This window comes from Lineus longissimus, chromosome 15, assembly GCF_910592395.1.
Source record: "Lineus longissimus chromosome 15, tnLinLong1.2, whole genome shotgun sequence".
NCBI lineage: Eukaryota > Metazoa > Nemertea > Pilidiophora > Heteronemertea > Lineidae > Lineus > Lineus longissimus.
This window is the reverse complement of record NC_088322.1, coordinates 10,066,293-10,079,285: the sequence shown is the minus strand read 5'-3', so window position 1 is coordinate 10,079,285 and position 12,993 is coordinate 10,066,293. Positions and strand designations below refer to the sequence as shown.

General features: G+C 39.5%; 1 protein-coding gene across 13 annotated transcripts in view; it reads right to left on the bottom strand.

Moving 5' to 3' along the window:
- LOC135499917 (myosin-IIIa-like) overlaps positions 1-12,993 on the bottom strand; it is a 48,914-nt gene that overhangs the window by 18,937 nt on the left and 16,984 nt on the right. For 7 of the 13 annotated variants that reach the window (XM_064790966.1, XM_064790975.1, XM_064790974.1 and 4 more), the window contains exons 14-28: positions 12,632-12,758; positions 11,760-11,973; positions 10,521-10,589; positions 8,852-8,993; positions 8,403-8,556; positions 7,687-7,905; positions 7,387-7,422; positions 5,747-5,856; positions 4,778-4,804; positions 3,262-3,294; positions 2,418-2,533; positions 2,067-2,216; positions 1,646-1,757; positions 1,026-1,188; positions 429-671 (exon numbers count right to left, since the gene is read on the bottom strand). In XM_064790966.1, coding sequence (XP_064647036.1) covers positions 429-671; positions 1,026-1,188; positions 1,646-1,757; positions 2,067-2,216; positions 2,418-2,533; positions 3,262-3,294; positions 4,778-4,804; positions 5,747-5,856; positions 7,387-7,422; positions 7,687-7,905; positions 8,403-8,556; positions 8,852-8,993; positions 10,521-10,589; positions 11,760-11,973; positions 12,632-12,758 — 1,915 coding nt within the window. The remainder of the gene's footprint in view (positions 1-428; positions 672-1,025; positions 1,189-1,645; positions 1,758-2,066; positions 2,217-2,417; positions 2,534-3,261; positions 3,295-4,777; positions 4,805-5,746; positions 5,857-7,386; positions 7,423-7,686; positions 7,906-8,402; positions 8,557-8,851; positions 8,994-10,520; positions 10,590-11,759; positions 11,974-12,631; positions 12,759-12,993) is intronic. The other 6 variants (XM_064790979.1, XM_064790970.1, XM_064790969.1 and 3 more) reach the window with 6 other exon arrangements.

Below are 12,993 nucleotides of genomic sequence, written 5' to 3'. Positions count from 1 at the left end.
AAATATTTGATGAAGAGTTGATCAGAATACGTATCTGAACAATGTTTCTTGAATTGATTCTTAAGTTTTTGTCAGGTTTGCTAATGACAGCATCCGAGGGCGCTGATGGGGAAGCTGGAATGGTAATGAGCTGTGGTCAGGGAAACAGAGAGGTTGTGCCACGCCCCGACTCTTCTGTGCTGGGTTTTCCCGTCCACTATAAAAGTAAACTAAAACGTGAAAAAAACTTGATGGCGTTGAAGTGGTAGGCGATGTCCTACTTTCCACATCATGCCATTTGGTTCTCGTGAGTAGGTGCAACTTTAATGATATTTCACAACTTGTAGTAGGTGTGGGAGTCGCGAGGCAGTGCAACCTTGCAAATATATTTTCATCAAACCTTAACGAATTTACACCAACAGCACAGACGAACACGTCACGCCACCTACCAGCCTGTATCATCAAAGCCTTTTGCGTCACACCGCCCTGCACATTACGGTAAGTCTTCCGCGTTACAAATCCACGATACGCAGCCTGGATCATGACGGCGGATTGTTTTCGTTTGTCGATAACGGGTTTGTAACGCCGCCGAACAAGGAAACCGCGCACTGCGCCCTGGATTGCCGAAGCTGCGTTAGTACGGTGACCCACCATGCTAGAGAACTTCGTCCTCGCCTTCCAACCTCGGTACACTATAGAAAGAAATTGGGGTGAATGACTAACTAGAGGTGATGTTAACAAAATATAAAATAATTGGTAGAAGGTGCCTCTTATTTGAAAATAAAAAGCGAAAAAAAACCAGGTGACCAGGTTTTTCTAAGAAAATCATCAAAGTAAATGCTACATTCTGAAAGTAAATGCTATATTTTGGAAGTAAATGCTACATTCTAGAAGTTAATGTCACATATGTATTCTAGAAGTAAATACTATATGTAAATACTGAATCAGAAAACCCTTCCCAAAAAATATGACTTCATGGTATTTGAGGGGAAAGGAATAGGATGCTGTATTAAATGAATCACTGGGCAATATTCATTAAAACTTACTTCGTTGAATAGTAAGAGCACTGTCGAGTAATTCTTGCCTCTCCTTCCTGAACCTGACCCGTTGTAGCCACATCCGCACAAGAGCTTGGGCCACGATAACCTTCCTGTTAAACTCTTCAAATTGTCTTGTCAGCTCCTCGATGTGGTAGTATTTCAGGAAAACCTACGAAGAGGAGGAGATGTCATTCATCATCTACGCAGTTATTTGAAATGATAGGTGTAGTTTTATCCATCAGCAGCGATAACTAAGAAAGGATGAATCTAAATTTTCATCAGCAGACTGTCTGACATGTTCATGGATAGTCAACCAACCTCAAAACGAAGCAGGGTCTAAGCCTTGATTCCATTGAAAAATTTGGATATACATGTATGTACTTTTCACCCTTAGCTATAGTTCCCGATATATGAAACTACACATTTAGTTAGCGACATGGACAAGAAATACTTCAAGAGCACTAGAGATAAGTTATTGCTCTTAAATCCTGGTGTTTTCAACTTGATTTGACAAGACATACACAGTACCTCAAATTGATCACAGCTTCCATTGATGATTAGGAACGAAATGATAAGAAAAGGACCTTTTACTTGCCCTAAACCACCGAGCTAAATAAGGCACCAACCTTAGTTTTTCCGATAGCCCAGTCGGCAAGGTTGAGTTTATTGAGTAACTGGGTACAGCTCTCCCTGTTGACGGGGACCTTGTCGTGGTATATGAAGCCAAGGATATAATACCTGCAATTACAAATTAATTGTATCAGAATGGGGATATGATACCTGCAATTACAAATTAATTGTATCAGACTGGGGATATGATACCTGCAATTACAGATTAATTGTATCAGACTGGGGATATAATACCTGCAATTACAAATCAATTGTATCAGACTGGGGATATGATACTTGCAATTACAAATTAATTGTATCAGACAGGGGATATGATACTTGCAATTACAAATTAATTGTATCAGACAGGGGATATGATACTTGCAATTACAAATTAAATGTGACTTGGTCCTAACGCAAGTGCCCTAAGGATCTTACCTCTTCAGGAATTCTGGTATAGGTATCCTGTGCGAGTACCCCAGACGTCGTATTCTCGTTGTTTCTAAAACGCCTGTATAACGCAGTTGTACAAGCACCTTGTCATGGTCGAAGTCACTGGGCAAGTTTTCAATATTAGGACGGATGCACCTGAAGAAAGGAGAAAGTTTCATTTCATTCTTTAAAGAATTGACAGCCTTATGGGCATTGTATAAGGATACTAGTTTTGGTCCCGAATTGGTTGTTTCCATTGAATTTGACCTCTCTAAGCAGGACACTACTCTATTAAGGACTGTACTGGTCAGTCCTAAGGGTGTCCTTATTAGAGAGGTTCTACTGTATTACACTTACCGCACGAAATGAGGTGATCCGGCCACCATCTTGGAAAGCAGATCCATCAACGAGTAGCGGAAATACGTAGCGACGGTCTGCTGGGCGCGACCTTGGCTAGAGGTCACGGAACCCGGCTACAAAATAAAGTAAGAGCATTATAAAAAGAGTAACATTTTAAATTATTGGCTTTGAAAATGTATTTCCACATCAATTGAACACAAACCTCTAAATAACACCTCCATTGAATAGGACGCATATATCCCTCTTACAATGAGAGAGTTTTGTTTGGATTAAATAGAGGACAAATATATTTGCTATTCAACTATAGCAAATTTGTTTTGATAGAAACAACATTTTCAAGTCGGGAACACTTGAGCCTGAACCTCGCACAAATTAAACTTTTAGCTAGATTTAATAGAATAGAAACCTGGCGTTGATTTAATAAACATTCTTTTGAAAGCTCGAGAGTTACAATACATTCTATACAACAATTTGCAATTTTACCAAAGTGCATTCTAAAGTTACGGCATGGAGTCATGGGAAAACTAAAGCTCTCTATCAAACCAAACCGAGGAACCAAACACAGATATCATTCCTTATTCTAATAAACTAAACTATGTTTTTTTCAGGCCCCACTGTGTGTTCTATGTTGGGATATAGAGGGATTGGGAGGGGAGGATATCCATTCTATGCTTCTATCTACTTCTATAAAAGAAATTTTGAAATGAATGGAGGATCACTTTGAGAAGTGTGGACCGGACACCTTGGGAAACAGGGGTAAGGCAGGGGTGAGGGTAACCATTCCTTACATTCTTTTCTCTACCTACTTCTCTAAAAATTGTTTAAATTATTAGTGACTCACTTTGAGCAGTGTTGGGACGCCAAGACGTACAGTCTGAGATAGGGCAGGAGGACACACAATTAGGTACAAAGACAACAGCATAAGAGAGAGTAATATAATTTCCATAGGAAAAAAAATCCGTTCTTGTGAAGCATGTGCTTGGACTTGGTCCAATGGTATTATTGTGATATAATTTTAGATAGAAGACCACAATTTCTTGAGAGCTGGCAAATTTTAGAGAGACAAGCGCCTGTAGGCATAGCACACCAACCAGAAATATGGTGAAAATCGAAGAATGTCGATATTGATATGGGAATTTGAAGTAAAAAGCCACTAAATGATACACAGATAATGCAGACACATTTGAACACAATTTCTGGCAAGTTACACATAGGTACACTGATGAGAACAGATAATACTTGATAGAAACTGTATCTAAGTCTAATGCTAAGACATCAGGGGTCTATTCTAAAACTGATTAAGACATCTACCTTCTGTTGTGATCCACAGTGGGTTATTTTTTGAAGATAGTAAAATGTTTGTTAAAATTTGGAAAAGAGATATAGAACCATGCACATGTACATCACCCTGGAGAACAAATTTTCCAACTTGCCCAGAATTATGGCCTGAAACTAGGCCTTCTAACTTAATACAATGTACATTACAAAGCAGTTTGTCATCAGAAAAGCGCAAGAAAATATGTGCATCTCTTTTACAGCAACCAAAATGTGTGATCAGTGGTAAATTAACTCAAACAACCCGTGTCCATTTGGTAAGAAGGACAATATGACATCATATGCACAGGACTACGAGGACAATTAACTGTCAGGTTTACCCTGTACTGTTTGCAAAAGATCAGTTTTATGAAACTCCAGGTATGCAAATTTTCCAACTTTATTGAAAACATTTTCCTTTTTTGAACAAGATATCTTGGTAAGTTGGATGGCCTATCTGAGACTCAGCAAGTTGGGGAATCGATTCTCTGGGGTGTAAGGGGAAGTGGTACCATTATAGTCCCTGCAGTTTAAAAACAGCTGATTGTACACATTAAAGCACACAGGCTATAATCGCACCACCTTAACTTGCAGTTACACATCAAGAAAATGACACCAAGATAGTTGTCAAACATACAATGCAAGAATAGACTGAAGACAGTTGACAAAGACAGAAATCAATGATAAATGATGCTGTTGCTTTGTATTTCAAAGAATCCTTGTACAATTTGTCGTTAAATCTAGAAATGATCAAGCAAAAGCACAGCGAAAACCGAGCGATGCCTCCCAAAAGGGAATGTCTCGTTTTTGTCCTGAGCATACCAAATGCTTAAATCGGATCAATGAAGGGGCCAAATCAATTACTGAAAGAGGAGAGTCGCTTTGTAAACAAAGTACTATCACTGGCCCCCCTTAAATATCATAGTAGGGGGCGGGCCCACCAGTGTTAGTTTGAAATATCGAGGCATTCCCCCACTTAGCTGTCAGACAAAAGCAAGACACAGAAAAGACAGAGTTGGTGCTGACAACATCAAGTTACTTACACGCAGCATGGTGGGAACGCCGAACGACTGTTAGGTGCAAAAACAGTTTTAGGGAATATTTAACAGACAACAAACGACCAACAGGCTCATGCTCTTCACAACACTCAACGCTTGTTTGGCAATTGGAGTTTTCTTGGTGGACACATCAAGGTTTATTTGCCAACCAGAGCTTTCTTGTTAGGAAGAAGGCTTGTTTGGCAACTAGAGTTTTCTTGGCAGGAACATCAAGACTTGTTTGCCAACCAGAGCTTTCTTGTTAGGAAGAAGGCTTGTTTGGCAACTAGAGTTGTCTTGGCAGGAACATCAAGGTTTGTTTGCCAACCAGAGCTTTCTTGTAAGGAAGAAGGTTTGTTTGGCAACTAGTTTTCTTGGCAGGGACATCAAGGCTTGTTTGCCAACCAGAGCTTTCTTGTTAGGAAGAAGGCTTGTTTGGCAACTACATGTAGGTTTCTTGGCAGGAACATCAAGGCTTGTTGGCCAACCAGAGCTTTCTTGTTAGGAAGAAGGCTTGTTTGGCAACTACATGTAGGTTTCTTGGCAGGAACATCAAGGCTTGTTGGCCAACCAGAGCTTTCTTGTTAGGAAGAAGGCTTGTTTGGCAACTAGAGTTTTCTTGGCAGGAACATCAAGGCTTGTTTGGCAAACAAAGCTTTCTGTCTTGGAAGAAAGGGAAATGCAGTGGCCTAGATTTTGAGTGCTAGACTTCTGACCCAGAGGTTGTGAGTTCGAATCACTTCCAAGTCACTTTGTTCTTATCATGTTAAGAGTTTGAAGGTGATGCGCCCAGAACATATAGTTGCTTAACATCCTCCAGAGTATTCCGGGAGGTTTTCAATCAGGCTTACCAGTAATCGGAAAAGTGTTATGTAAATGCGAAATTTTATTTTTAAGTGAACAAAGCCAACACTAACAACAACAACAGCACAATTCTGGCACCAAATGACGCGTCAGTTCTGCTGAGGAACGTACCTTGCTTCCACTGCCCACACTGAAAGTGGAGGAGGCAGAATTGCCAGGGGATGTCATGGCACTGGAGCTATTAGATCCAGGGTTGCTGCTGCTGGTGTAAGTAACATTGCCTGCAATGGAGAAGTCAGGAGATGAGCTTTAGATAGCAATGCATCCGGACTGGAGTGGAAGTGACATTTATAAAGCTTACAATTGAAGTTTGTCCAATCTTTCTTTAAAGAGTAAGTCATTGTACAGTTAATGAACCAACAATTTGGTTTGGTAACAGCAGGCCTGTGGTGTAGTTCAGTTTACAAAAAGTGTAAATGTACCGTTATCTCACAACAACATGACTACATAACTTCATTTTTTGTCAATCTTGGGTTTCTGCAGACTTTATGGGACTTTCTATCAACGCTATCCTACCCCAACAGGTAAAGGTATATGGGTTCTATATGTGCTATCTCAAAAACCTTTGGGCTTTCTACTAATTTGGTCTACTGGCTACCGTCTTTTCAAACCATTATCAAAGCATACCCCTACACATTTTCAGTAAAAGTGTGTTCTTTTTTTCTTTTCAAGGCCATTCAGTACTTTCAACTGGCCTGGATTGGCCAACTGTAACGCAGTCTGTGCACTCCTTGGTTTCTACAGAAAGGTTTCGTGATTCAGCATGGGAATGACTGAAGTGCTTAGAGACTAAGAGTTGATATTTCATTTTACATCTCATTTCATTTAAAGGTTTCTTTTGTGTAATTTATTTAGAAGCACAGTTCAAGAAAGTAATGCAACTTTTTTTCTTCTTCAGCGTTCAACCTGCCTAAGTACTATAACCTCAGTCCTGTGGCGGAGATGAAGCGGCTTGTCGCCCGAAGGTCCGGCTGTGTTCCCCACAGCTTTTCGAATGCAACTTTCAATTTGTAGCTTTTACATCTTCCTCATGAGTTCGACACCTTATCACCTTGATATTCATACTCAAGGGTCGAGCATGCCGCTCTAACATCAACCGGGGCATTCCTTAAACAATACCACGCAGAGACCACAACAAGCTATGGTCGCAAGGTTTTCACTTTGCTCGTAAGGCTTCAACACAGGATCATGGCATTTCCTGAAGCCTTCACTACATGAAGCGCTATATCGGGGATATTTCTTGTCAACCCTTAAGAAGGGGGTACAAGCTACGAATTGACAGTTGCATAAGGCATTCAGACAATCATCAGGAATCTTCTCGTTCTTCCACATTTTATTGGTCACCAACAAAACACGAGATGTAAACACCATATCCACAGCAAACTTTTCATCACCAACTTGATACTGAAGAGAAGTCCATACTCCAAAGATACAATCTCTTTCTTATCACCAAGAAATAATCATGGGAGAAGTTTTAAACAATTTTATGATGAGCTTGCAAAGTAGTAGTAGACTGCGCACATATGTATCATGAATTAAGGATTATGAGGATATACCCAGGACCTGAACTGTATTTGATGGTGTAAAGCAGCACTGCTGAAACGTTCAACTTTCAGTCCGTGTGAAGGCTATGATTGAACCTTCCCTTACCAAAAATCCCATTATATCAAGGACAGATACATGTACACCATCAAAAACAGTTCACGGAAATTCGCATAGAGGAAGCAAATGGAGATATAAACAACATTTACTGAGTGATAAGAGGACGGTTTTATAAGTCGGGCTGCCTGAAAATGAAATTAATGTGCGTTCATGACAAGTGACATTGTAAACAGTGACATTGAACTACGTGAGTCGTACATACACTCGGCCTTGGGCACTGCCCACATGGGATACTTGATTGACTGACAGCAACAGAGACTTTCCTCTCTCCAAGTAAGCAGCGCTGATGATATGTTTCTCACAATTCAGCTGCCTGGGTGCGTCGTTCATCAAAGACAAAACTAGAGAGATTGTGCAACACAGACACAACACTCAACCTCAAAATGTACCTGTTTTTGAGAGTGGGTTCTGGAACAACGTCCTGACGAGTTGGACATCTGAGAGGCGCAGGATATTGACAATCTCAATGGCAAGACGATCACGGTTCTTCTCCAAGAAGTTCTCCGCCTCATATTCGACGAGGCCAGCGTAGTGCTTGATGCTGAACTGGAGGGCGTCACTCTTTGGCTTTATGTATTGGGCCGCTTTGATATTGCTGTGGAACTTGCCTGTAGATGAAAAAGGTTGGTAAATAAACATCGAAAAACAAAATATATCTTTTTTTGGCATAATTATGATATCTACTTGATGTATGATGCCATAAAAGGTGGGTTTTTTTGTAATTTTGAGACCCCCTAATTTGGGCAAATGGTCTGTGTTAAGTGTATTTGCAAGAGCTTTATTCCTCATGACCTGGCTAGTTGTCATACACAGTACGGTTGCCAGTATTATCATATAGAGGTGTAGGTTATCACCTGCTCTGCAACTAACACCGGAGGTACACTACAGTTCAAGTCACAATTGTCGTCGCTTCTGCTTCAAATTCTTGCTTGCCAAGTGCGTCCATGCCTTTAGCGTTTTATTTTTCATGAAGGTTGTGTGTATATCATTGTGCAACTTAATGCGACCTACTCCCCGGGTAGCGCGTCAGTGGCGTGCCAATTGACGCGAATCAAGGGATGTCAATTGTGATTTGGACTGCAGCTCAGAACAATTGTTTACTCACTGACTAAAGTCTGGTCCGTTGCTTTAGGAAAGTGACTCTCCTCATCCAGGAGGGCAAGAACTCCCATCGGTTTGGACAAAAACATGTCCAGGACAGGCCGGTTGTCAACAAAGTTTATATTACTCCCTTCGATGCCTTCATTCTTGTATTCTTGCTGTAACAGAGACAGGACATGATCATCTTTACATTCATTTGACATATAAACCTGAATTTGGAATTTTCTATTCTTTACTGTAAATACCCAAAAAAGTGAAATTCAATGTCCCTGCAATTCAATTCTGCAGAAGATCACTTGAAATTAGGAGTTAGGCTCCTTAGTCTTTAGATCAACCAAAAATAGTTAACCATCTCCAAAAGGTTATGTACTAGTCACTTCAAAATAATGAAGTAATACTGAACTTACCAACTCCCAAGCAAAGATATGCTGATTGAAGTAATACTGAACTTACCAACTCCCAAGCAAAGATATGCTGATTGAAGTAATATTGGATCTGCTCGTTGGCAATGTTGATGCAGAGCTGTTCGAATGAATTCCTCCCGAAATTCTCAAAGCCGAATATGTCGAGGATGCCGATCGTTGTGCTCTCGTCACTGCAACGAGAAAGCGATATTAGAAATCTTGTGCAAATTGAATAATAATGATATATCAGTATTCAAAATTAGAAATGCACGCAAAGGCCTTGACGGTGGTGTGAGCGACTCGGAAAACCATCCCAAGGAGACAAACACCTCAGTTGTGCTCAATGCCAATTTTGTCACAGTCTGACTTCTTGGTCCATTCATAGGGCAGGTCACCTACAGAACCCTTGCTTTTCATATGAAAATATACAAAATGCTTTTGACCAACTTTGAAGACTATCCTAAGGGCACGAGCTCATGTAAGGTAGAATATTATGATAATTCTGCGCAGTTTTTTAATACCGAGTGTAAAGATATCATAATGTGAGACTAGTGAAAGATTTGAGGTGCCAGCCAAATCTCAGATTGCAAAATAACAGTGAAAGGAAACGGTCAATCATATCTGACAACAGACAAATCAATTCACAACACTGGAAAGCGATTTTAAAAGCAAATGAATGAAAAATCTTTCTATTTGACACAGGAGTGTCGATTTCAAACTGATGCACTCTTCCGTCTATCAAATCATGCATGTTCTTTTACTATTCCTTGATTATCAAACAGAATTACATAATCCAACCGATTTTGAGAGGATGTTAAGTTGGTTAGAGAGATAAGGCCCCCAGGACAAGAAAAAGAGTATACCCGGCAAACCCCCTCAGACCTGGTTAGGTGTAGCAGTTGTTAAAATTCAGTTTACCCATGCATGCACACATACATTGGAGTACACAATCGCCCAAGAAGAGTATTTGCCACACCTGTCATAGAGGAGGGAAATATTGAAAATGGGGTGTGAAATACTGCCCGCATTATAAATGAAACTGTGCATCGAAAACCAAGAAAATCCAGTGTTCAACCACGAATCTTCATTGTCAACTATATTAAAGGTTGGTACAGAAAACTACACACTAATGTAAAGAAAGTTTACGAGTGAAGTCCAACTGCAGTTTTGTCAAAACTTAGTTTTTGGTATTGGAACTGATACTGGCACCAAATTGGAGGTATTGGCTGTCTCACCCAACGTCGCGACAGTGGAGCTATAAGCCAAAACCGAGGCGCCTCTCTGAGACAGCTCCAGCTGACAGATATGCTGACAGCTGTGTTGAAGCTCTATAGTGACGCCCTCTATGCCAAAATGTGAGAACTATGAGTGCAGAACAAAGTGATGACAAAACTACAGATGTACTTTCCCTTTAAGGAAGTAGTGCAGGTGAACAGAGAGAGAGACCGAAAAGCACAAAACAAAAAAACTCGGGTTAATCAAATTATTTTTGAGCAAATTGTCAACTATTCTTAGTCTATACCTGTCTCTGTTTTTACCAAAGTAATTCTTCATGGACTTCATGAACCACTTTTCTCTATAAAACACACAATGCAAAATAGAAATGTACGGTTTTTAAAACTTTTACGCCAGGGCGAATTTTCCAATCCATTTATTTTGGTACAACAATTATTTTTACTCCGACCATGCAACATTTTTACAATATTTTCCCCTCTCACCAGCTGAGTTGACTCAACATTCCCAAATCAGGAACTTCATCAAAACTGTCAAACAATGCAGTGTATTTGCTAAAAGTTGAAATAAAATGAAATAAATTGGTAAACAAGGCTTAGAACTGAAAGAAATTAGAATTAAAAATTAAAATTAAAATTAAAAGACTTGATACTGAAATTTTTTGAAAAAACTAAAAAAACAGTTTTGGATTTTACAAATATCAGGAAAGGTTGAAGAACTAATGATATTGAAATTTTATCAGTTGTAAACTGATTTCTGAAAATTTTACCTCCACATGATTTTTCTAACAGCCTTTTTTACATAAACACCAATAAAACTGTAACAATGGTAAATTTGATTTTAAATTACCACTAATAATACTGTAATGACTCAAAAAACAGTAACAATGGTGAATTGGAGTTTGAATTACCACCAATAATACTGTAATGACTCAAAAAACTGTAACAATGGTAAATTTGAGTTTAAATTACCACTAATAATACTGTAATGACTCAAAAACTGTAACAATGGTAAATTGGAGTTTGAATTACCACCAATAATACTGTAATGACTCAAAAAACTGTAACAATGGTAATTTGGAGTTTGAATTACCACCAATAATATTCTAATGACTCAAAAAACTGTAACAATGGTAAAATTGGAGTTTGAATTACCACCAATAATACTGTAATGACTCAAAAAAACATTAACAATGGTAAATTTGAGTTTAAATTACCACAAATACACTATAATGACTCTATGAGACTGTTATGATGGTAAATTTGAGTTTAAATTAACACAAAATATCTATAATGACTGTCCAACATAAACATAGTTCATATTACCACAAATGACATTTGGTGATTTTGATGTTTTAACATATTAAAATATTTGGCATGAAACTTCCAACAAAAGTAGTTTCTTGGCCGAAGATTTATACTTTTCTGTCCCATTTATGATTCTTATAATCAAGAATTTCGTAGGTTTTTAATTGGTAATTAATTCAAATTTATAGGAAGTTTACCTGTAATAACTATCAAAAGATAGACAGTTAGCCCACATGAACTCAGTCCGCTGATGTAGTATTCTCTAACGTTCACTTCAGCAACAACAACAAAAAATTCTTGGAAAGACTTTAGTTATTTGTAAATAATTACCCATCTACATGAAGAATGTCCATATTTTTAACTAAAAAAGGAATAAATTATTTCCACCAGAAGAATTAGTCTCCAATTTATACTTACTCGTGTCGAGCTTTTGCCGGCTTCAATAAATGATTCGTCTTGTAAACAATCCAGCTGAACAAGCGACCGTACAACGTCTTGGCCATAGCGTCCCGCACCATGATCGATTCCTCGACCGTGTTATTCCGCACAATCGTCTCGCCACGCGCGACAATGCCGCTAGTCGTCAACGCCTCGAGGAACTCCTTGGAGTCCATCCCCAGTAACTTTGACACTGAAATGATAATATTACTGATATGGCCAACTGATCTAGGGCACGAGCAGACAAGCGTAACAGCAGTAAACAATAGCCTGTCGGCATTAAAACCCCTAGAAGTTGATTATTTGACAAAGTTAGCAGCATGATTGCCTTGCCCAAGCAACCATGCCTCTTGTTAACAAGCATTTCGGGACTCTTTGGGTTCAAAGCCATTCCCTAGTGCAACTCTGAAACAGTTCAGACAATAGTGCAGTGACAGCTGACAGATTTGCTTTTAGAACATGAGAAGACAAGGCACACATCGGAAAAAAAACCTACAGGGTCTATAATCCCCAAGTATTGACGCTGCAATGTTGATACTGCTTGTACACTACAGCAGTAATTTGACCAATTACCTACCCATACTGAGTAAACTGGGGTTGGACACCACACTACTCCTGGCATTATGCTTGGCCTATTAAGTAAACTGGTGTTGGACATTTCACTACACTTGGCATTATATATGCTAGCCCTCCTGGCCCTTAAAGTCAACCTACCTATACTGAGTAAACTGGGGTTTGACACCACACTACTCCTGGCATCAGGCTTGGCCTACTAAGTAAACTAGGGTTGGACATTACACTACACTTGGCATTATATATGCTAGATCTCCTGTCCCTTAAAGTCAACCTACCTATACTGAGTAAACTTGGGTTTGACACCACACTACTCCTGGCGTTATGCTTGGCCTCCTTGCCCTCAAAGTCAATGTTACCAATGTGTAATAGGGCAGCAAGGATACTATAGATTGATTCAACTTCCTGAAACAATAAAAATCTTAAAGTTACATCTTTAGCAGACATGACAGAGGCAAGGTGAGGTAAACCTAATCTCATCCAGTTTCACTGCTTGTGGCACCATCTATCATTAAATGTTGGGACGTGGCTTAAGGAATTGAACCCGAGGCGGAGGACCTTGGTTGAGTTACCAAGACACTCGAGGGTGGAGCTAAAATACAGTCCAAACCCGAGCCGACAGGCGAGGGTTTGGACGAAA